The 23,285-nt window shown below is 37.3% G+C and overlaps 1 protein-coding gene and 2 long non-coding RNA genes across 3 annotated transcripts in view; 1 reads left to right on the top strand and 2 right to left on the bottom strand.

The window, feature by feature from the left end:
* IL15 (interleukin 15) overlaps positions 1-22,160 on the top strand; it is a 37,296-nt gene extending 15,136 nt beyond the window's left edge. Inside the window, 5 exon segments of the mRNA XM_027729665.2 lie at positions 18,173-18,276; positions 18,690-18,771; positions 19,227-19,268; positions 20,780-20,923; positions 21,458-22,160. Coding sequence (XP_027585466.1) covers positions 18,173-18,276; positions 18,690-18,771; positions 19,227-19,268; positions 20,780-20,923; positions 21,458-21,571 — 486 coding nt within the window. The 3' untranslated portion in view covers positions 21,572-22,160.
* LOC113992421 lies at positions 540-3,209 on the bottom strand. The gene is made up of 3 exons (XR_005567243.1): positions 2,996-3,209; positions 911-985; positions 540-694 (listed from the first exon to the last, which is right to left on the bottom strand). It is a non-coding gene; the product is annotated as an uncharacterized LOC113992421 (long non-coding RNA).
* LOC113992420 lies at positions 6,450-22,748 on the bottom strand. The gene is made up of 4 exons (XR_005567242.1): positions 22,401-22,748; positions 14,795-14,925; positions 10,265-10,421; positions 6,450-6,510 (listed from the first exon to the last, which is right to left on the bottom strand). It is a non-coding gene; the product is annotated as an uncharacterized LOC113992420 (long non-coding RNA).
* Positions 22,749-23,285: the final 537 nt, after the last annotated feature.

The raw sequence follows: 23,285 nt of genomic DNA, 5'->3' as shown, positions 1-23,285 counted from the left end.
AATAAAATCTAATGCTTTTATTAGCTATTTCGTAGTAATGTTTGAATGAAGTTTCATATGTAGTATTTTGTTACACCTTTATAACCATCTAGCCAGTTGTAAACTACATTTATTCTACTGTACTTTAAACCTACTAAGGTTGCTGGGAAAATGAAACCTCCAGGCATATTCGTTCTCCATATTCATGCTTGGGGTTGTTTTTAAGACAAACACCAACCCTGTAACTCTTCAGTGTAAGAGTTAAAATTTATCAAAGTCCTAAAAAGAAAGAAACTAGAGGTGAGCACAGAAATTAGGTTGCAACTTCAATGGGCATTTCTATGAATTACTGCATAACAATTTTTAATTATATCACTTTGAGAAGTGAGATAGGTTATGACATGGTGGACATGATTACTATGTGAGCAATTTCCAAGAAAACCAGAAGCAACTTAGGAGATTTTTGCTCTGTCCTTTCTGAAGAAAATTTCCTGTTGGAGTCAAGCCTCTAAGTTACAGCTTTCCTTCAGTACTATGGTAGGTTGCAGACTTGCCTTCTCTTGTCTTTGCTCCAATGTCTTCCATCCTCTGACATTCTCAGTCTAAACCTGATTTAGACCTTTTTTGCAAAGCCGAATGAAGATGTGTTCTCTCTCCAAGCTTTACAGATTGTGCTGGCAACAAAGAGGGAAACCATGGAACAGCCATTCCAAACCTAATGAAAAATACAACTTTCATGATTGTTGCCAAGGAGAAATGGATGTAATATTAATATATTCTGTTCCCTAGCTCCTGAGTGAGGATAACAAAGTCTCTTTCATAGAGAGGAGCATTTTCCTTTTCAGAGTAACAAATAAACCTTTTAAATTATTAAAGGAATGTATTAAGGAATATTAAAAAAAATATTCCTTTTGTTGGCTGCTTTGCTCACCATCCATGTCTGTAGAGTAAGATCAATTCAATTATCATATCCTGAAGAAGGCTCAGACCATGGAGAGAAACGTGCCTGAAAAAAGAGGCAATAGAAATTTGTCAGAAAACAGTACTGAGAAACACAGCAACATCCAGAAACAGCTACTGAAGTAACTGCAGAAATGGCTGGTCCTGCTTGGGAATACCCCAATTAAAACTTTTGAAATGATTAAGAAGTCCAGAAAAGCCCTACAGTCTAAAAGTAATGCCATGCTGAGAACGACCATGAGCTTCTCCCTCACTCAGGCTGCAAGACAAATCACTCCCACTCCCACCTCTTTTCCTGCTACTTGCCTTTCTGTGCATGGACAGCAAACAGAAATGAAGTGTTTGTTGTAGCATAAACAAACCTGTGGCCTCAGTAATTGCAGGGATGCCCACTACATCTGCATTGTTACATTAAGGGATGTTGGAAATATTTATTCTTGTACGTTGAACTTAGTGGTGTAAGGTTTGCATTCTTGTGGGTTTGGTTTTTTTTTGTTCTGGTTAAAAATATTTATATTTGACAAAGGTATAATGCAGTATCAAAATGTGTTTTTGTAAAGAAAGGGATGCATAAAATTCTTCCACTTCTAGTTTCCTTGAAGACTACCTTGATGCTGTGCTCAGCTGCCAAGTAGGATTAAATTGCATGGACAGCCCAAGTCTCAGCAGTCCTGCTACCCAGTCACTGTGGAACTGCCTTCCCTTGTTTTTACTGGCATTGTGTCAAAAGGGGAAAGTTTTTCGGGCACTTGAGGCAGACACTGTCTGTATGTTACTAATTAGCCTCATCATTAACCCATTGCAAACTCCTTTACTACCTTCCAGCTGAGAAGTTTGTGGTCATTCTACAACTTCTTGAGATCCTCCCTCCTATCTATTTTGTCTGGTGACTGAATCACAGGCAGGGTAGTGGAGTGCTGTCATATCAGTATCCAGCACAGAATTATTGTGAATCATTGTTCTTTCACAGCACTCATTGGTAGTTCCCTAAGCCAAGAAATAATGCTTTCCTGAATGAAGTTATTCTGGGAAAAGTTTATTCACAGCTTTTTTTTTTTTTTTTTTTTTTTTTTTTTTTTTTTTTTTTTTTTTTTTTTTTTTTTTTTTTTTTTTTTTTTTTTTCTGGAGGAAAGAGAAAAATGTCAGCATGGAAACTCACTTTTAAATGAAAACAGCGTCAAGTGGAAGTGTATTAGCACTTTTTTAAGATTAAAAAAAGCCCCCTCCCTAAATACAATCTAAAAGTTTCACTTCATCTCAAGATAGGTGATTAACGAAGTCCTTTTAGAAGAAACATGGGATTTTGTTGGACTGACTACGATCACAGGCCCCCAGTAGTTTCTAACAGATATCCTGGGGGAGGGGGGTTGGCTATGGGGGGAGGAAAAGACCTCACAGTGCCATTTCTTTGTACTGATTTTAGGAAAATAGCTATGGAAAAAACAGTTACTTTTATGAATTCTGTTATTTATAAAAGAAAGCTATATATTAAAAATATATTTTTCATGCAGATATTAGCAGTCAGTTCTCTGGTCTGTGCATCAAGACAACTTCCAACGAAACTCATAAAGCACAGGCTGCTATGAAAGTAATTGTTTCTACTGCAACATAACACAATGCACCAGACCATTTATGCCTCACAATACTCTTTGAAAAGTAGAATTGTTAGCCTTTATGTCTTGCCTAAATTCTTATGTGGGTAAGTATTTTCCCTCTCTCTTGAATCCTAAGTATGTCTTTCTTCACATCTCCTTGTCTCACCTTCAAACAAACTTATCAGCAGAGAACCTTGGTTTGCATGATTTGTACTCCTCTGTGTCCCTCACTGCTCTGCAATTTTTCTCATTTAACTAGTTGTGTTCCCCAGAAATACCTAGCTACATACAAATAGTGAGATGACTCCTGGGAATTCCCATTTCCTACATAAACAACATGATTTTTCTCTCTTTTTTTTTTTAATTAACAATTCCAGACAAACACAGTATTATGTAATGGACTGTGGCTTTGAGCCTGGAGTTATGCTCATTTTGTTTCATACAAAAGAGATGTTTCTCACCTCATTATCCTGTTCCACACAGTTAGAGACTGGCACCATTTTCCTGCTCTCTTGCTTCTGTTCAGAATGCTGGGAGGTTATGCTGCAATTTGGCTGATCTTAGGCTTTCCCAGGATATTTTGGTGGATTTAGTCCCTCCAAGACACAACTCTCTGTTACTAAAGAGGCCTGGTTTTAAAGTTTTCTGTAATAATTGATGTGCATTTCATTTTGCATCATGATACTAATGCAAAGGAGAGACAATAAAATAATATGTCAGCATTAAGGTCTGGAATCATATGAATCAGCCACAATATTTCTCATTCCATCGGTTGTTAATGTGCAGGTAAAATTGTCTACTTAGCTTGGGAGGCACACTGTTGCATTTTAGACTGAAGTTTCTGTCTTCCTGTCCTTCTAACTGGAACACAGTTAATTTTCTTCCTCGTGTCTGGTACACTGCTGTGTTTTGGACTTAGGATGAGAATAATGTTGGGTTTTAGTTGTTGCTAAAAGAGTATGAGGCCATTTTATTCTGAGATTGGCCATTTGAGCTACCAGTCTTTAAAAAAAAATCCTCAAAGTACTTAATAAATTAGAACTAAATTTTTGTTTAGTCTGAAGAAAACAATTAATTCAACCAGCAGCAAGGCTGAACTCCAGCAGCTCCCCTCTCAGAGGCAAAAGACCATAGATGTCATTGAAAGTCTTCCTTCTTTTTCATATCCTTTTCCATTTTAAGAAGAGTCCACATGATGGTACTACAAGAGATTAAGCTATCATATGCAGTTGCATATGTACTATGAGGCAAATAGCTCCCTCAGAATGTTGAAGACTCTTCTCTAGAAGTCTAGGGACTAGGCAAAGGTCTTTAAAAAAAAAAAAAAAGACGTTTTGTTTTGTTTTAGAAAGGGGAATGGTACTCCCAGAAGCCTCTTCTAGTCTGTGACATTAATAATATGATGCTGCTCAATCAACCAATGCACTGTCTCAAGACCATGGAAACCTGGCTTGGGTGTCACTGAAATTCTAAATGCAAAGTATTTGGTTTAGTAGCCAGTCTCTCAAAAACAATTACACTGTGTGAGCCCAGAGGAGAAACTAATTTAACTTCTAAGTAGAAGGATGGTTGTTTACCTGAAAATATACCCTGGCATTCAGGAGCATGGGCAAAAACCCAGTTGAAAATTCTGTTATAGGGACTTGCTCTTACCATTTGCATTCTTTCTAGGCAATCAGAACACACAAAGTCTAGCTCTCATTTCTAGCATTTAAATTTAACTTTTCTCATGTTCTGCTTTTGAAATAATTCCTTCTTTTTTTTTAGTCTTTCCTTTTTTCTTTTTTTCTTTTTTTTTAAGGACAAAACCTCCACTCGTCTCCTGCCCTCATATAACTATCTCTCAGATTCATAAGATTTTATGGTTGCCTGTAGATTATTTTGCATAATTTAAATGATATATGAATATTTCAGATTTCATTTTAAACTGTGTGCAATTTCAGGATACACAGGTCATAGCGAGGACAAAGTAGTTTTCTAGTAGTTTTCATCCAACTAAAGATGAATGACTTATAATGACAATAATGCAATTTATGTGCTATGCACATGTGACAATTTTTAACAAGAAACTAATAGATAATTTGACTACCACTCTCAGCAAGATAAACAGAAGTTCCATGATCAAAGAATATTTGAATCTTGTTTTGTGTGAGTTAAATATGACTAGCTAAACTATTTCTGACACAGAAGAAAAAAAGGAGCATTCTAAAAGTAATAGGTAATTCTTTTTGCTCAGTATCCCCTAGATTTTCTGAAGGAGCATCCTTGGGAAAAATATGCTAGGCATTTGAGTAGTAGAAATGCCTCACTCTTACTGAAACCAATAGAATTAACAGGTATTTTTCTTCCCTTCAGCTGATCACAAACTGGGGTCTATGGGGTGCAATTTTCCTATGTGCTCTGAAGAATTCCATACATTCCTGCTTTGGTCTAAAAAGGAATTTTGAAAGTATGTTACGTTGTTCCAGGCATTTAGAACTAGTAAATGACAGAGCTCTTCCATGCTTTTTTTAATTCATAGTTTACAAGTAAGAGAGAAGAAAGTTTGTTTTCTTTTTCTCAGCTAGCTGGCTCAGTTTTGAAATAGCTATTGCAAATGATCAAAATGTTCTCCCAGTGCCTGGTGAACTGAAACAAAAATAAATAGATCAAAACCAGAAAGACATAAAAGACTTTTTTTCATGAAAAGGGTAAATGCCAGCATTTGCTACATTGTAATGTCTGAAAATAACACATATGTGTATTCAAGACAGTGACATTGTGGCTTTTAGAAAACTCAAGCTGACCTAAAAAAAGAAAGGTATGTTCCCTTAGGTTATACAGGCTTGTAAAAGCAGTGCTCTTCAGAAAATTACATTATGAAGAGGCCTAATTAATGTAATATTTTCCATTTTGAAATTACTTTCTGTCATATTTTACATTTAGAACTCAACAGTGCCTGTCAAAAATTGAAATGTATTTACATAGAAGAAATTTTTACATAAAATTCTAAAAAATTGATTAAAAAGCAAATATTTATCTATGCTGATAAACAGCGAGGGAAGAGAGGATAAAGAAGTTCTAAACTTGAAAACACTAGCCCCAAATCTGACAAGCCTTGTATGAATCCTTTGCTGGAAAACAAGGACATATGAGGGAGGAATCAATAAGCTCTTCCCTTGGCATTCACAACCGGTCACAGAGGTCCTAGAGGACTTTTGCTTGCAGTCTGTGCTGGTATTCCTAAATTTTGTCTGCTCTTCTAGTTCCTGTCAGGGACACATACCTAGTTTTTAACCTGTAAGAACTACAACTAAAAGGTGTATACTACAGGAGACCAGCACAGGCTAGTGAAAAGTCATTGTACGTGACAATGTTCTTCCAACAGGATTTTCTGCAGGCCTTTGAGTGCGCAGAACCTGCGTAAAGAAGCTTTAATATAAACCAGGTTGTCAACAACATGGCTAGCTGCATGGCCACTCTGAGGTAAAACTGTTGTTGGCTGCCTGTACAGGTCTAAGATAAAGATCAGTAATGTCATAGAAAACCCAGTGGGAAAGGAGCAGACACAGCAACTTGCAGGCTCAATGTCCAAGTATGAAGCAAATGAGAGCATTAGGGTAGGAAAGTGTAAAATTCTTCAGTGTACACATTTCTGCCTTACTCTCTGCTATGCTGATTATCCAGGGCACAAGGAACAGTGGTGAAAGAACCTATTGTGCTGCCTTAATCCTCAGAATCAGTGTTTGCACTGGTGCCAACTCTGGTTTTAGTTTGAGAGTTGGGGTAGTCTATGAAAGTAGCAAGAGTGTGCTGGTGTGTTCACTCTGACCTGAGACAGGTGTAACACAACCTCATTTTGTTCTGGTTTTGTTCCCTTTGTGGAAATAGGCAACCAGTGCTATCAGTTCAGTTTAAAAAGAAAACCAACCAAACCTGAAGAGGAATGCTCTCACGGACAGGAGCAGCTGATTCCTTGGCCTCTCGAGGTCCCACACTGAAATGTCCAGGGATTTATCATTAGTAGCATGTCATAGAAAATGCAGTCATAAGACTTGAGTTTAAAGCTAAGTCTTAACATCTTCAAACGTATAGTCAGGGAAGTTTCAGAAGCCAGGTGGGAGCTTGGGATTCATCTATGATAGTTCCTGTGACTTTTCCTTACTGCTTTCATTTCAGTTGTGTTCTGCCATGTGTCTCTATGTGCATGATGCCTGTTTTGACTTTAAGACCAAAAGGTGCCAGGCTGTATGTGAACGGCCATGTAATTTTGGTGACTTCTAAATTTGTTTCTAACTTTACCAACCATGTGGACCTTACATGGCATTTGGGTGAATATCTGCCAAAACCAGTTTTTGTCAGCTGTTCTTTGAAAGACAGCACAGTTAAGCAGTTTGCAACGTTGTGCTTCCATTCAGGACAAATAGATACCTTCCTCTGGTGGCAGGCAAGGAGTAAGCTAATGGGAGAGCAAGGAAAAGCTTATATAGGACAGTAGGATTGTATGCCTTCAGCAAACTTAGTGTTCAGGCAAACAATATAACATACAGCTTTTAATATCATCAGTAATTTTTTTATTCTTAAAGAAAGACCATGGCTGTGAGGCAGATAAAACACTGTATGTGCCCTTGTTTACAATGACAAGACTGATTTCTAGCTTTACCATTCAAATGTGACAAAAATTTTGCTTGAAAAAAAATACTATGGGGAAATCTGATCTTTATCTTATCATCCTCTTATGCCTTGTCACAACATGGATGTGGCAGTTACCTATAGCTGAATCAGGCATTTATTTCACTGGGAGCTCCTGAAAGCAGTCTGATTTGAAAATGAGACTACATTTTTTTTTTTATTATTGATGTTGATTTGAAGATATGCACTTCCCAATTTGTAAGAAGTATGAATTTTTCTGGCAGACTACATTATCTCCCCAAACGTTTCTTTTACTTATCAAGACTAATCATAATTCTGTAAATGATATTTATACACATATATACACATTCAATAGAATTGATTGGCTTTTTGCAATGCGGTCATAGATTAATCTTACAATACGTGTTTCACCTCTTACAATTTATCTTGCTTCTTGTATGAGCATATCAGAATCATTTGTAATCTCTTGATTACTGTCAATGCAGTGAGTTGCTATTGACTCGACAACTTGTGTGTTAAATAAATAAAGTAAGCAATCCTACAGTGCTAACTCTTTTAGCCAAGAGCTTCCTCCATTTCAATAAAATTGGTCTACACAGCTTTATAATATAAAGGCGCCCAGGGAATCATTTACTCTTTGCAGTACTGCCAATTATTTTAAGATACAGCTACTTTTAACATCCCTGTGAAGTATTTTTTCAATCTTTTTTAAAAATACTTTTATCTAAATGAATGTTCTCACTCATAGAGTCATCTTACCCCTTCTGAAAGAAAATGTAAAGGTTTCTGGATGAGTGCTGTGCTGCCCTGTTAGGAGCTATGACTACCACTTATGCTTTTTTGACTGCATTAATTCTTGTTATTTTAAAAACACACAACCTCTTCCATTCCTCTGTTCAATTTGGGTTTGGCTGCCAAGAAATGAAGGAAAATCATCATCCATATGAATAGATAGAAGAAACCTCGAAGAATGACAAATACTGTATTGCACTTAGCACTTGCTCACATATAGAAAAGAAGTGGTTCAGTGTGCACTCTCACAATGGCTACATTTCACAAAAACACATTCAAAATTTACATGAAAGGGGGAGGTTTCTGTAGCACACACACTAGAGCTTTTCCAGTAATCACTTCTCCTGTATCCAAAGACAAGAGACTAAGAACGGTTGCTGCTGCTTTAAGTCCTACAGCATCATTATTTATAAGTGATTTAGAGTAACATAAAGCAGAAATAATGTATTTTCCAGGTTTTTTGCCTTTTTTATACATATCCTATATGAAATAAATCTACAGTAGAGATATTTTGTTCTTCTTTCTTAGAATTCTGATTCTATTTTTTTTCTGCCTGTTGGTCTGTTTACAACAGTTTGTGTGCTGCTTTCCTCGGTCAATAAATCTTGTTTTCCCTGGTTAACATTTTGGTCAAATTCTCAACAATTTTGGAAATCAAAATAAGTTTATTGGTTTAAGTAAAGCTATGGCAATTGACACATATTAGGATTTCATTCTGCTCTTTAAATAGGATTAAAAGCATGAGAAAAATTACAGTGTTTCAGACTGCATTCTGCCTCTTTACTTCAGGGTCCAGTAAATTCCAGTAAACGTATGGTTGTTAGAGAGGGTCATGGATCATAATTTTCCTTTTTAAAAAAAGCTCTGAAAATACTGCCTTACTTTACCATTTTGAGAACTGCACTGTCTATTTTTAGTCTTCCATTAAAAGTGTGTTACAGATCTCTATTAGCATATGGTATCATCCAGTCTTTGAGCTGAGTATTTTCCTAAGGCTGAGATATTATTTGTCCAGCAGTTGCTCCTGTGACAACTATTTCTGTCATCTCAGAATTTCCAACTTTTATGCATCAGTATGACAATATTTTGCAGTTTAAGTTTCCATGTTTGATACTGTTTTAAATGTTAACGTCCTACTACTAAAGGCACAGAAATTGTGTTTTCGTTCCCTGTTGGATATTTGTTGCTATGATAAAAATACCACAAATAATATTTATGGGGAGTGCCTTACAGCATATATATATACATAGGTTGGGCCACATTTTGTAGAACAAACTTCAGCACTGACTAATTCTGGCCCTATTTTGTGTGTCTTATTAATGTCCTTTACATTTAGAAGCTCCTGTTATTCCTACTGCTTATTTATCTGGTAGAGTTTATTCTGAAAGGCCTTTTAACTAATTTTTGCGTGTTGCATCCTGAGGGGGGTTGCTTGGGGATAAATGGTCAAATCTAACCATCTGTGTCCTACAAGTGAGTTTTTTGCTATATGCTTGTTCTTTACCAATGTATTACAAATACTATGCATTTGAGTTAAATTAATTTTGCCACTAGCAAAACTTAGGGCTTCTATATGTCAGTCACAGTGTTTGTCAAGTTAATCTAGCATTAATATCATGTATCCTTGCATTAGGACAACATTAAGTCGATCTTTCACAATTTAAGGAGTGACTGATACTTTGAAATGACTGACATTACGTGGAAGGATGTAAAGAGAAAGAAGCTTTCTTTCCTGGCTGGATTTTGCCATCTGGGAAATATTGCTTAAGAGAGATCCTGAACTGACAGGCAAGGGGTAAGGAACATGTTTGATGTCTTGGTCTCTCAATCATACAGACAGGGACCTGGCATCCGTATTTCAAGGAGAGCTATTGATGAAAGAGGCCTGTGGTCATGGGGTGTTGTTTTATTTCTCTGAGACTGTGACTTTCAAATTAGTAAAAGCAGACAGACTAAAAGGAAGGTTCTTAATTAGTAATGTTCATACTTATATTCAGCTAGTAATATTTAACCCTAAGTATTGCAGCACTTCTGTTGGGTTTCACTGCTACTGTGACTGTAAGTTTCTTTGGAAAGGTATAAAATCTTTCTTTGCTCCAGGGACAAACTTCCTCTCAGGTCTAGAGCAGAGTGTAGGACACATCTTCGTAAGGCCCAGGGCCTCAAACACGCTTTGCAAAAAAAAAACCAAACAAAAAAACCCCCAAAAGAAACAAACAAAACCAAAAAAAACCCCACAAACCACACACACATGCATGAAAAAAAAAAAAAACAAACCACAAAAAAAGGTCAAAGGAAATATTTACCTTCTTACATTTCAAAATCTGATGTTTAAGGTATTGAGTGGAATAGCAACGACTCTGTGACCTTTTGGCAAAATTTTCAAACAGGCATTGCAAACTTTACTCTGGCATAAATGCCAATTAGCAAGAGCACACAGGAGAAGGAAGTCCTACTGGAGAACTGTCAAGGCAAACCAACAAGAACTTAAGCAAACCAAGAACATATGTGATTAAACTGAGAGAGTTTCTTGCCATGCTGATTACTGAGAACACACTTTCGAAGGTCAACACCACTCTAATACAAGCAGAATAAGCTTTTTAGGATAGTACTCCACAAGAGAGTCGCCACCATACAGTAAAAACAAGGAAAGCTGTATTTCTTGGGGGGAGGGAAGTAATCAAATAGGAATCATATGTAAAGAATGCCCAGTTTTAATGCTGCAAAAAATCTTTAGCCAGCCCAACTCTATCTAAATACAAAACTTCTAAGAAAGCACTCTAGTTTTATGAAATAAAAGCTTGAAGACATAACAGCCTAAGGCGTGGTTTGGCTCTCATCCAGACAAGCATTCAGCCCTGTGATTCAGCTTAACACCTAGGAATTCCACTGGCTTCCTTTCTGGAGCAGTAAGTACAAGCTAGACAGAAAGCCCACTCTTTGCCTTTAAACCTTGGGAGGAGGGCTGCTGGTAACACTGGTGGAGCTTGAGAGCTGATTTCCTGGGCTTCTATGCGAAGATTGGTGGGGAGGGAGAAGAGGAACTACAATGGCTGTGGAATCATAATGGATTCAGGCACCATGATAGCAAAGAAACAAGTTTTTAATAGTTGTGGCATCAAATGGTATTCATAAGTTACCAGAGATGTAAAATATGTTTCTTTGATAGACAGGACTAGTCTCTAGAAATTGGTAAATAATTTAAGGCCCTGGTACTAGATCCCTTCATAAGTTAATATTACTATTATATACTTTTTTCTATTGATATAAAAAATTCTGTATATGCAAATGAAATTACTCTCAAAGTGTGTCTAGAGGGCTGTACCTAGGTACCTTTAGGGGCTGTACCTCTGTACCTGCTACAGAGTCTCTTATTGTCTCAGAGTACATTAATGTGGTTTTCTCTCTTTTTCTCTGAATTCTATCTGATGTGAATAATTACATTCTGACACTAATTTATATTCAGGTTTTTTTTCCCTTTGGTTGTTTTCTTTAAACAGACTAGAGGAACTTAGGAATGACAGAGCAGAGAGATCCTTCAGTGAGTATGCTCCTTTGACTTTCAGTGTTTTCCAGCATTTACTCCATGACAAGGCACTAAGAATATGTCTTTCCTCTAAAACTTACTTGTGATCCATGAAAATTTGATTTCAAAATTACTTATTTAAGGCCTTAATATGGAAACATCTATCTAGTTTGGAAGTACTGCTTTCTTTATGGGCTTCATTCCTCTTTTAGTCACTTCCATTAGTTTATGAAATCTTTACTTTCCACGACTTCTCTCCTGAAAAAAAAATCTGTTTTTAAAAGAAAGGATGAAGTTCTTTTGTTACAAGACTAGGCTACAAATGGGAAAAACATCTGATTTTCTCCACAGTCTTATAGATTCTGACATTAAAAGTGTTGTCTTTGCTTCTGAGTGCAGAGAAAGAGCTCCAATATCATGCAGAATACCCAACCCTAAATAGATGCAGCACTCTAGTTGTGCAGCTACTTGGCACTTTGTCCCCTTGAAGGGAATTGCACTAAAACAAGAGGACAGAACATTTAATCAGGGGAGCCAACAGAGAACAGCAGAACAAGAGTCACAGGATGAGATTTTGTTGGGGGAGGAGGCAGAGTTCTCTATGGAGGCTATAATTATTGTGGCAAAGGAGACGCTGAAGAATTGCAGAAACAAGGCAAATAGAAGAGTGTAAAACTCAGCTCTGTGTGATGTAGACAGTACTTGAATATGAATTTTAAAAAGCCTACTTTATTCCTGAGGTGTTGCTCAATAAAATGTTCAAGGACTTGAGAGAGCTGGAGGTGACAGTACGATTTTAGAGGGACATTTGCTGCAGTAACAGAGAAAAGAAGATTTACAGTACTTTGTTGCTCAAGAAGCCAAAGAGAAAGTGCTGAGGACACATATTTGTAGAAGAGAGTGGAAGAAGAGACTGACTCAAATAGGATAAATAATGTACAAGAAGTCTATTGCGTGACAGAATGAAGATGAGAAATGGGAAAACAGGTTGTTACAAGAGAGAGCAGTCTGAGCAGGGTGATTTGCTCTCAGGAGCAAGGAATGTGAGGACTAGGGACTTCTGTCAGCATCATTTCTAGCCAGAAAGCCCAGAGGCAAAGGGAAAAAGGGCTGATCAAGAAAAAGAACTTTGTGCTACAGGTCAAGAAGTTAGGGAAAATTTGAACATAACCAAAAAGTAAGAAGTTTAGACTTCAGGGTTTTGGGGGTGTTTTTTTGAGGGTGAGAGTTTTCTGCAAACAGCGAAAAATTCTTAGGACATTCCAGGATTCTGAAAGAAGAAGACATAAAATTCTTGCATAAAATTCATATTGAAGTATGAGCCACTGCTGTGATACAATCATGAAGAAAACACTGGCAGTAGGCATTTCCCTATTTCCAATAGAAGCTGAAAATATTATCACTAGTTTCTAAATGATTTGTAAGATCTGAGTATGTTGTATGCTTCTGGTCACTTGTTTTCAAGAACAATGAAGCGGATGAGGAATAAAGATATAAATAAAGAATAAAAAAATAAGAAAAAAATAATAGTGGACTTTTGCCAAGAATACCAACTTGCACATTCAGGAAATAAACTTGCTTGCTTATGAATATCACAGCTCAAGGATTCACTGAGAAATTTATAAGCAAATATTAATAAAGAAGTTTAGACATATAGTATATAGGCAAAGCCATATAACTTTAGCTTGATATGTAGCTTAAATACCGTGAAGAGTTATGAATATTTTCTTTTGACTAACTTAGATTATTGTTTCTGTGACAGCCAAACCAGCAAAATCATTGACTGTTTCAGACTTGTTAAAGAAAATTTTTGTCATTATCTTATAAGTTTGCTTCTTTAAAAAGAAAACAGTACTGCTGTATCTTAGATATCACTCAGTGGCAACTGCTCTTAAAATGCTTAATTTAAATTTCATTATTAAAAAAACGACATTCCTTTTACAAAGCTTATTGTGTATATCATTGATTTTTGGAAAGCATATATTCACTTACAAAGGCTTTAATCCTCAACTGAAAGTAGGAGTTTATTAGGATACAAGCTACAAATAGAACCATTTACCTACATAAATATGAGCTGCTCCCTTGTCCAACGGTCACAGGGTATCAGAGACATAATGAAGACAGAGAGGAATTGGTTAATGATTAAACAGTGTGAGACATTAAAAACAGACACTGTCCAAAGAAAATTTTTGCACTGTGTGTTCAAGGCAGGAGAATAATTTGTCAAAGCTTCCAAATGAGCTAACAGTGCTTCTGCTGTTGAATAATAATTCAGATGAAATAATTAAGAAATTCAAGTGGAAAATGGCCCTGAATTGAAAAGAATGTGTTGGGTGATCTAGTTGACATCAAGAACCTCTTTCTCTATGAACAAATGGAGTACCCTTTGGAGTATGCACGTAGTATATTTTTCACATATTTTACTATCAGTACAAGCTTTCTGTTACTTCTGAAAACTAAGTACTTATTTTACATTAGCAATTGTTATTTTATTACAGTAAAACAGTTATCTCACATATTTAAGAAAACCAAAGATGCAGATAAAGACACTGATCATTAAGAACAGTGTTCCAGTGTCATCACAGCGAACAATTATTAAAAATAGGAAACAAATGACAAACTAATGATAACTCTGGCCCATTATTCAGTAGGTATAATAATATATTATTTTCCTCACCTTGAACACTTTGTTCTCCAGCATAAATTGGAACTTCCTCTCTAATCGCCTTTTTAAAAAGGCCCCATAACACTAATTATAAATCAGGAAGCTGGTACATGCTTATGGACTCATCATAAGTCTTTCATATTTTAATTTGTCGTCACCTGATCTCATTTGATAAAAACTGGCTTGTGGAATGACAAAAATTTTTAACTATTGTAAAATATTTCTAATGCACTTTAAATAATTTTGATAAAACATGAGATTAAAATACGTGTTCTTCATCTGTGTCCACCAAACAGATTTAAAATTTCTTTACATTTACTTGGAATTTCCCCATAAGGCTACTTTTGATCTTCAATGAAATAATAATAATAAAAAACAAACAAAACTCCCAATAAAAATAGGATATTTTCTAGGGATTGACATATTGAATCAAAGAAGTTGGTATGCATATTTAACAAAAACAAACAAAGAAATCCCCAAAACTAACAGAAATAACATGAGAATTTGAGACCAAACAATGTTAACTGTGAAAATGTTAACTGTCATACTATAACAAAGTGGTTTAGCTCTTTTGATTAGAGCCAAGCAGTCTTTTCCATTGCATTCCTATGTATATATACTTAATATTTTGGGTTTAATACTTACATATCTTCGATTTCTTTTTGTTGTGGAAACAGTGACAGATCGAGCCTTGCTTCGTGGCCTACTTTGGCTGCTAATAACACAGCACCCTCCATACTGAAATTGCTCAGAAGACAGATGAGATGCTATTTGCTCTGTCCAGACAGAAATTTAGATTATCAGAGAATCATTCATTTACATAGTTCTTATTTAACAGATTTTGGACAAACAAAGGGGATAAAAGGGTCTGACACTGCTTTCCGTTACAGGATGTAGATATTTATGTATGATTAGGTTATTATGCTATTTCAGCTATATCTTTGGGGTTTGGAAACAAAATAATTGCAAAGTATTTAAAGAATTCTCCACTTAAGAGAGCAGCAAATATTTGTTACAAATACTCTTCAGAAGTCCCCTGTGACATATATAACTATCATGCTCCTGGCTTTGCTTTATTAAGGTGGCTTTCAGCAAGTTAGCTGGAATCCTGACAGTTTTTGGATTGATCTCCCATTTGGAAATTTTTACCACTGCACAGTGCTAGCGCTTGTTTTGTTATGTTCTCTGGTCTATTTTTAAATATTTACTTGCAAGTTTGTAAATAAATCACTGCTAAAGAAACATCATTTGTTAATGACATTAAAAGTATTGCACGTATGATAAGAAATACAAGCTTGGATCAAAAGCACTGTACTGCTGCAGATAATTAACCTAGGTCTTTGAAGGAACTGTATCAGCTTAAATCAAAGGGCTTGTGACTTTGTTACAAAGGTTACCAGGCTCACAACTCCTCCTTGTTTCCTGTTGCCAGACTCCCCTGACAAAACTCTTAAATGCATCACTACCCAGTAGAAAATTACCCTGGGAATATGTTTTTGCAGGTATTGGGGTTCATCAGGTCACTTTTTAAACATCACCTCCTAAGGACACAGGAGCAGGCAATTCCCAAATGTCACAAGTCAAGCAAATGAGGTAGAAGGCTGTCTTGGCTGAACAGAGGTCTTCTCGTGGAAGTAAGATGATAAAGGAAGGCATATGCCCAGTGGAAGCCAGGTTAGGTGACATGGGAATAATTCAGAGATGTTGCTGCCACTGTAGGGAGAAAATTTGTTTGGCCGAAGCTCAACTGGAGTTGAAGCTGCCAGAAATGTGGGGGACAATAAGAAAAGTTTTTTCAAATATATTAATGGCAGTATAGAAATAACATCAGCCCATTGCAGGATGAGGATGGTCCCCTCACAAACAGGGACAGAGACAAGGCAGAGGTGTTTAACACTTTCTTTGCCTCTGTATGGATGACAGACCAAGGGGGTCTCAGTGCCCTGAGCTGGAGGACCACGACTGCAAGAATGATCAGCTCCCAGCTGACTCTGAAACTGTGTGCGATCCACTGCTCCAGTGGGATCCCTACAAACCTATGTCCAGACAGGATTCATCTGAGAATCCTCAAAGAGCTACTGATGTCATTGCAAAGCCTCTCTTGATTTTTCAAGTGGTCTTGGGAATCCGGAGAGGTCCTGGCTGACTGGAAGCTGGCAATTTTCAAGACAGGCAAGAAGAAGGACCCCAGAAACTACAGGCCTGTCAGTCTCACTTCAGTGTCTGGGAAAATCATGGAAAAGATTATTCTGGGGAGTATTAAAAAACACCTGGAGGACAATGCAGTCATCAGTCACAGTCAGCATGGCTTCATGAAGGGAAAGTCCTGCTCATCATACCTGATTTCCTTATATGACAGGATAATCCACCTAGTTGATCTAGGAAAGCCAGTAGATATGATCTTTTCAGACTTCAGCAATGTTTTTGATACTGTCTTGCACAGTATCCTTCTGGACAAAATGTCCAGCACACAGCTGGCTAACCATGTGTAATGGGTGAGTAACTGGCTCACAGACTGGGCACAAAGAGTTACATTAAAAGGAGTAACATCAGACTGGCGACCTGTCACTAGTGGGGTTCCGCAGGGCTCCATCCTCAGCCCAGTTCCCTTCAGCATATCCATTAATGACCTGGGTGCAGGACTCAAAGGAATATTAAGTAAGTTTGCCAGCAACACTGAGCTGGGAGGAGCTGTCGACTCCCTTGAGGGCAGAGGCCCTGCAGAGAGACCCTGATAAATTAGGGGACTGGGCAATCACCAACCATATGAAGTTCAACAAGGGAAAGTGCCGGATTCTGCACCTGGGATGGGGCAACCCTGGATGTACAGACAGACTGGGGAATGAGAGGCTGGAAAGCAGTGCCACAGAAAGGGACCTGGGGGTCCTGGTTGATGGCAAGTTGAATATGAGTCAGCAGTGCCCTGGCAGCCAGGAGGGCCAACCATGTCCTGGGGGACATCAGGCAAAGCATCACCAGCCTGTCAGGGAGGGGACTGTCCCTGCACTGGGATGGCCTCACCTTGAATATTGTGGCAGTTTTGGGTGCCACAATATAAAAAAGATATTAAGCCATTAGAGAGTGTCCAAAGGAGGGCAACAAGGATGGTGAAGGGCCTTGAGGGGAAGCTGTATGAGGAGCAGCTGAGGTCACTTGGTCTGTTCAGCCTGGAGAAGAGGGAGGGACCTCATTGTGATCTTCAACTCGCTCATGAGAGGAAGAGGAGGGGCAGACACTGATCACTTCTGTGACCAGAGAAAGGACTCAAGGAAGCAACATGAAGCTGAGTCAGGGGAGGTTTAGGTTGGATATCAGGAAAAAGTTTTTCACCTAGAGGACTGGAAAAGCTCTCCAGGGCAATGGTCACAGCACCAAGCCTGACAGAGTTCAAGAAACATTTGGGCAATACTCTCAGTCACATGGTGTGGCTCTTGGGTGTTCTGCACAGGGCCAGGAGCCAGACTTGATGATGCTGATGGGTCCCTTCTAACTCAAAATATTTTGTGATTCTATGATTAGTCAGACATACACTATGTAAAGAAGTATATACTCTAAATACTACGTTTAACATTTATGCACATAACTATAGCATCTGATACATTCAATGCAGAGTTTCATATATATGCAATCACAATATTGTAGTTAATGTTCTAGTTGTAGTAACTAACTGAATTTGGGTGACAAAAGGTAGCCAGGGGAAAGATCATAAACAAAAAAAAAAGCTCTTTAATATTGTCTCTGCGTTAAATTGCAGCTTGCAATATGAACAGATAAATAAATGGGGAGCCCAGGATGAGTTCAGGTGTTCACAGTGTGCCTTCAGCATCTGATTTCCTACCAACTGTTCTGTAAAGTGATTATATACTTCTGCAAGATACAAATCAGTTGGTCTTTCCAGCTACACGCAACAGGTAGTCCTGCCTTGATTGGATGTCTTGGCAAATTGGTTAATTAAGCCAGTACCACAGCAAAATTCTGTGCAATCAGATTGTGACAAGGTATCACCTTGGTTGTGTCTTTCAGAAAATACACCCGAAAAGTATTTGTCTGCAGTATCAGCTGTGTCTTCTTCTGAACAGCCATTTCTTTTGCCTTTTAAAGAATGGGATGGGACTAATCATCTTATGGTAACTACAAAGTCAATGTTAATTAGAGAGTATATGCATATTTTTACTATTACAGCTGTTACTTGTCTCCAGTTACTTTAGAGAGTGGATTTGGAATTCTATTTGTATACTTTAAAAGAATTTTAGGTATGTTACGTTAAGTAATTGAACCTTTCTCTTGCATTAAGTTCTATAAGTCTGGCCTTTAAAAAAAACCAAATTGACTCTTTATACAGTGTGTGACAGTTTTATGTATCTATATGATTTCATGATTTGTCAAATATGCGTGCCCCACACATTTATCATATATATATATATATATACATGTAAACAATGTGTCTATAGTATCTTATAATTTCTGACTCTTTTTTTTCAGCATAAAACTTGTATGTACCTGCTGTTTAGCCTAATGATCACTTCTTCTTCTGTTCTAGTGCTTATGTACCAAAGACAGAAGCAGGTCATTGCAAGTGGGCAGAAGTTCTGAAAGACTTGGAGAAGATCAAGACATCCAAAGTAAGTTCATAAAAAGGTCAGCATTTCATATAATCATAGGTGAAGACAATTAAATATGTAGCACTGTACTCAGCTAGGAAGAGTCAGCGAGAGGAAGCAGGGAGAGGGATGGTGTTTGTATAATGCTGTTTCATGGGTGGAAACAGAGGGGTAAAAGGAATTGGAATTCACCAAATACTGCAGACTCTAGAATTAAATATCATTTTCTCCAGCACTTTTCCTAAGAAAAGGGACAGTGGGCTTGAGAGTTAGCCCCTTCAGACAAAGTATTGTGGGACTCTGTTCTGAGAGTCTCCCTCACAGTGAAGCCCATTCTGCAGGTTACTGGCTGACTTTAAGACCTGGCTAGATTTGGCCTTTGAACTTGGTAGCTAATCCATCTATTGAAGAGTTAGCTTTATTATTTCTAAATCTGTTAGCTAATGCTCCTAATTCCAACTCTTGTTTTCTTTTAGGACATTGATGTCAGTTTATATACTGCAAACACAGATGAGGATGTAAGTAAACTTTGAATTTGATCACAACTGGCCTAATATGGTGGCTCCATTTCTTTGCTAGCAACTTTCTCCTAAAGCAGTCTTGGTCTAATTTGACAAAAGTTTCTAAAATCAAATAATTCACCTTGGAATAAACAGTTCTGATAATTAAATGACTTATGATAAATTATGTAAGCAGGTATTGATTATTTTTATTGAATCACCTGCTATTAAAATTAAATAATTGAAAGGCCATGTTGGATGGGTCTTTGACAAACCTAGTCCACAAGAAGGAATCTCTGTGCATAGCAGTGGGGTTGGAACTAGAGCATCTTTAAGGTCTCTTCCGCCCCATATCGTTCAGTGATTCTCTGATCCAAAACTATTTTCTCCAAGCAATCATTGCTAAAATAATATTGGTATTCATTTGCAATTTAAAGGAAGGGGAAAAAATGACCCAAAAAAGTGCAGTATCCATAAATTCATAGCTGAAGAGAGTTTTTCATAATCTATTGCTGTGGAGTTCAGTCTGTGCTCCATGGGACACATGAATCCCAAGAAAATGAAGCCAACCACTCCTCCACTCCTAGCAGTCACCTTTGGCATAGCCCTGGAGGAATTGTCTGGATTCATTGCTGTGGTAGTAGCCTGCTCCTGAGACATTGCTTGCCTGACAACATAAACATTCACACGCAGACTGTCACAAACACAGACAATCCAGATATCCTAGACAAGATTTTTTTTTCCATAATGAGGGAGGATATCCTAGAAATGGTGGACTGACTACCTCAGCACAGAACAGTGTCAGAGTGCTTGCAGAGTGCAGCAATACCGATGTCTTCAGTGGAACTGGCAAGCCCAAGAAAGCACAGAACCTGAAGCTCACAAAACACACATGTCCACACCTGCACACACATTCTCTTAACTGAAGCAAGCTAGAGAGGTTAATTCATTAAAATGGCTGATTTAATACCTAGTAATGTCAGGAAGATTTTCTTACACTGGGACAGTGTGATATGGAAGTCAGACGAACAACCTGGGACTTATTTTTGGCTTTATTGTTGATTTGATGGAGAAATTAGTACCTCTGCCTCTTTTTCTTTAATTCGTTAAATACAGGTAATATCTGGTTCCTCTTCTCCCCTACCCATTCTGAATTCAGATCTCTGAATGAAAGTGTTAAAATTTTTAAGAATAATACTAATTTAATTCCACTATGTTTAATTATGTCCCAAATTTCTATCCTAATTAATTATTTTCCTATATCATTCACTAAAACACTACATTTCACTAATCTATGCAAACTGGCTGGCCTTTTTGTGTTTAGGTCTCACAGCCCATCTCTGCTGATATTTAAAAGTATTTGAATAATAAGAAAAGATGTCTAGTAAGTAAAACTCAGCCACTTCCAGGCTGATTGTATCTTAAATGGTATCTTACTTATATCATAAATTATATCATAAATTATGTCCTACATTCATTTATTCCTTTTTATTCATAAAACTATTACAACTGCTTTTTTTTTTTTTCAGGAAGAATGCCAAGAACCTGTAATGAGATGCTTTTTCTTAGAGACAGAAGTGATTATTCAAGAATGTCGTATCAAAAATTGTAGTGAAACACAGGATGTAGTGAACATATGGAAAAATGGAAATGCAAGCTTAGAAAATAAAAAGGTAAGTAGCACCAAGAGTCTGTGGGAAAAAGGTAAATGAAAAATGTTTCCTCAGTAGCAGAAATACCTCTTCTGTTTTATAAAAAGTGAGATGGTGCAGATGAAAACAAACGAGATCCAGCAGCCTGTATAGGTAACAATGAAAAAGCTGAGTTCAGTGGTTTTTCAGAAAAAAACTTTCAGGATTCCCATCAAAGCAAATACTTTTGTGCACGCATAAACATGTCAGGACGTCTGAATGTATAATTAACAGTTTGTAACTTCAGTTCCTAAAGTCAGGTATGGTTAAACACAGGTAGAGAAGTGTCCTAATTTTCAAAGGGACCATTTGCATCTCTCACTGAAGGGATGTATCTTTGAAAGCTGATCCTATTCAGAAAGCAAGCCAGGAACTGCACAGACCATAAGTACCACCAATGTTTTCTGTAGCCACTATCTGCATTGGAATTATCCATACAAACAGGACAAACAACTTAATTCTCTATCAGAACCAATAGATCAGTATCCTGCTTTACTATTGCATTTTGTCTTTCAGTTGAATTCCACAACATCGGCAAAATGCAAAGAATGTGAAGAATATGAAGAAAAAAGTTTTACAGAATTTATACAGAGTTTTGAAAAGGTTATACAGAGGGACTGCAAACACTGACCAAAAGACACAAGTTGGGAAACAAGATTCTTCCATGAACATTCTCAGAGAAATTAGATTATCACCAACAATAAACAGGAAAAAGAACATAATTTACAATACTCATGGCTATCTCTTAATATATTTATTTCTACTGTGGTTTTCAGGTAAACCCAGTTACTTGTTCTACCAAAGAATTCAAAGTCAAAAATTAGAATATTTATTTCTTCCTTGCCTTTTCTCCCTTTTGTACAATGGTAGTATAAGGGTATTAAAAATTTTCTTCAGTCTTCTTACAGAAGCTAAAGCTGGTGCTTGGTTCCTCTGTCCAAGGACAACATGTTTTTTTACTTCATTTATTACCTCTGACACTGACACTACTGGGGTCATTATGGTAATGACTACAGTTCCTTTAGCAAATACCAAAGATTTCAATCTAAATTTCAACCAAAACAGTGTTAATTCCACTCTCTAAATCATGGAGCTGACCAAGGGTCTTACATACTTTAAAAAAAATACTAAATTCTAGGTGGTAGAAATCTTTCCTATTGTAGCAGAGTTTGTAGCTTTGATCTTCTTGTGGGAAAGAACTTTGAAGACAGGAATCACTTTTGACCAGTTGGAAATCACGATAACTGTATTTCTAAGATTCAAGGCAGTCACCTGTCCTCTGGTGCTTCTGAAATGTTGCAGAGCCTTCTTTCAGCTCTTTCTAAACTAACTGCTTTCTTCATGATTCATATCCCTGTCTTACCAACTGCTATCCATAATAAGTAATTCTTTCCCCCAGGCACCTCCATTTCTCTGTCTTCATTTGATAAATGGCCGAGCCATTCAGCTGTCCACTTACCAGGAAGAAAGTCTCAATCTCATCAAATACACTGCCTGGTACTCTCTTATTGTTAGGTTACTCCCAACAGTCAATCTTTAGCACTCTGGGCAGATGAATCTCCAGTAAACTGCAAGAGAAAGAACATAAATGTGAGCACACGGGTTGTCATCTTCCAGGGGACTTACAGACAAACGGATCTGTAAATTCATAAGCACATTGATATAAAGATTAATCACCCATAGAGGTATCACAGAAGAAATAAAGTATTTACCGCCACAAAACATCAACAAAAGAAGTGTTTATTACATAGCTTGGATGAAGTAAACTGGTCCTACCTCTTGAAGTTTTCCTTAAAACAATATTAAGCATTGAATATGATTTTCTCTTACCTAATGTCACATGCACATGCACATGCCAAAGATCTGTTCTGTTTTTCAGTACTTCTGCCTCTAGGTAGGAACACTAGACATGCCTGTGCAGCAGATCATAGGGACACTGGAACAACAATATTACCTCCCATCACACCAGAGGATTAGTGAATGTTTCCAGAAGTATCACCTATTTTATAAAGCAAGGTAAAGGACATTTGCATTAACAAAGAAAATTACTGCCCAGTAGGTTATGACCTTCATGTACCCTGCCTAGGGCAAAAGCATGCTGCAAATTACCTCTCTTAAGACACACAGCACTAGATAATCACATCACTACCTGTTCCAAGTCTGTAAATTACGTGTACAATTGTTAGTCAACTCATTTGTTTAGGCAGCTGCATCACAGTTATTGTGCTTCTACTGCCCACTAAACCCAAACTAAGTGCTCTGTCATCCTAGTGAACCTCCTTCTCTGACATAAATCCTTTCCCAGCTTACTGTGGGCAGCACCACAACAAAATGAAGCTATTAA

The sequence above is a fragment of the Pipra filicauda genome, unplaced genomic scaffold (genome assembly GCF_003945595.2).
Source record: "Pipra filicauda isolate LSUMZ 115617 unplaced genomic scaffold, ASM394559v2 scaffold92_size2517590_pilon, whole genome shotgun sequence".
Lineage (NCBI taxonomy): Eukaryota > Metazoa > Chordata > Aves > Passeriformes > Pipridae > Pipra > Pipra filicauda.
Note: the sequence above shows the minus strand (reverse complement) of the source record. Positions and strands in the feature narration are given on the sequence as shown.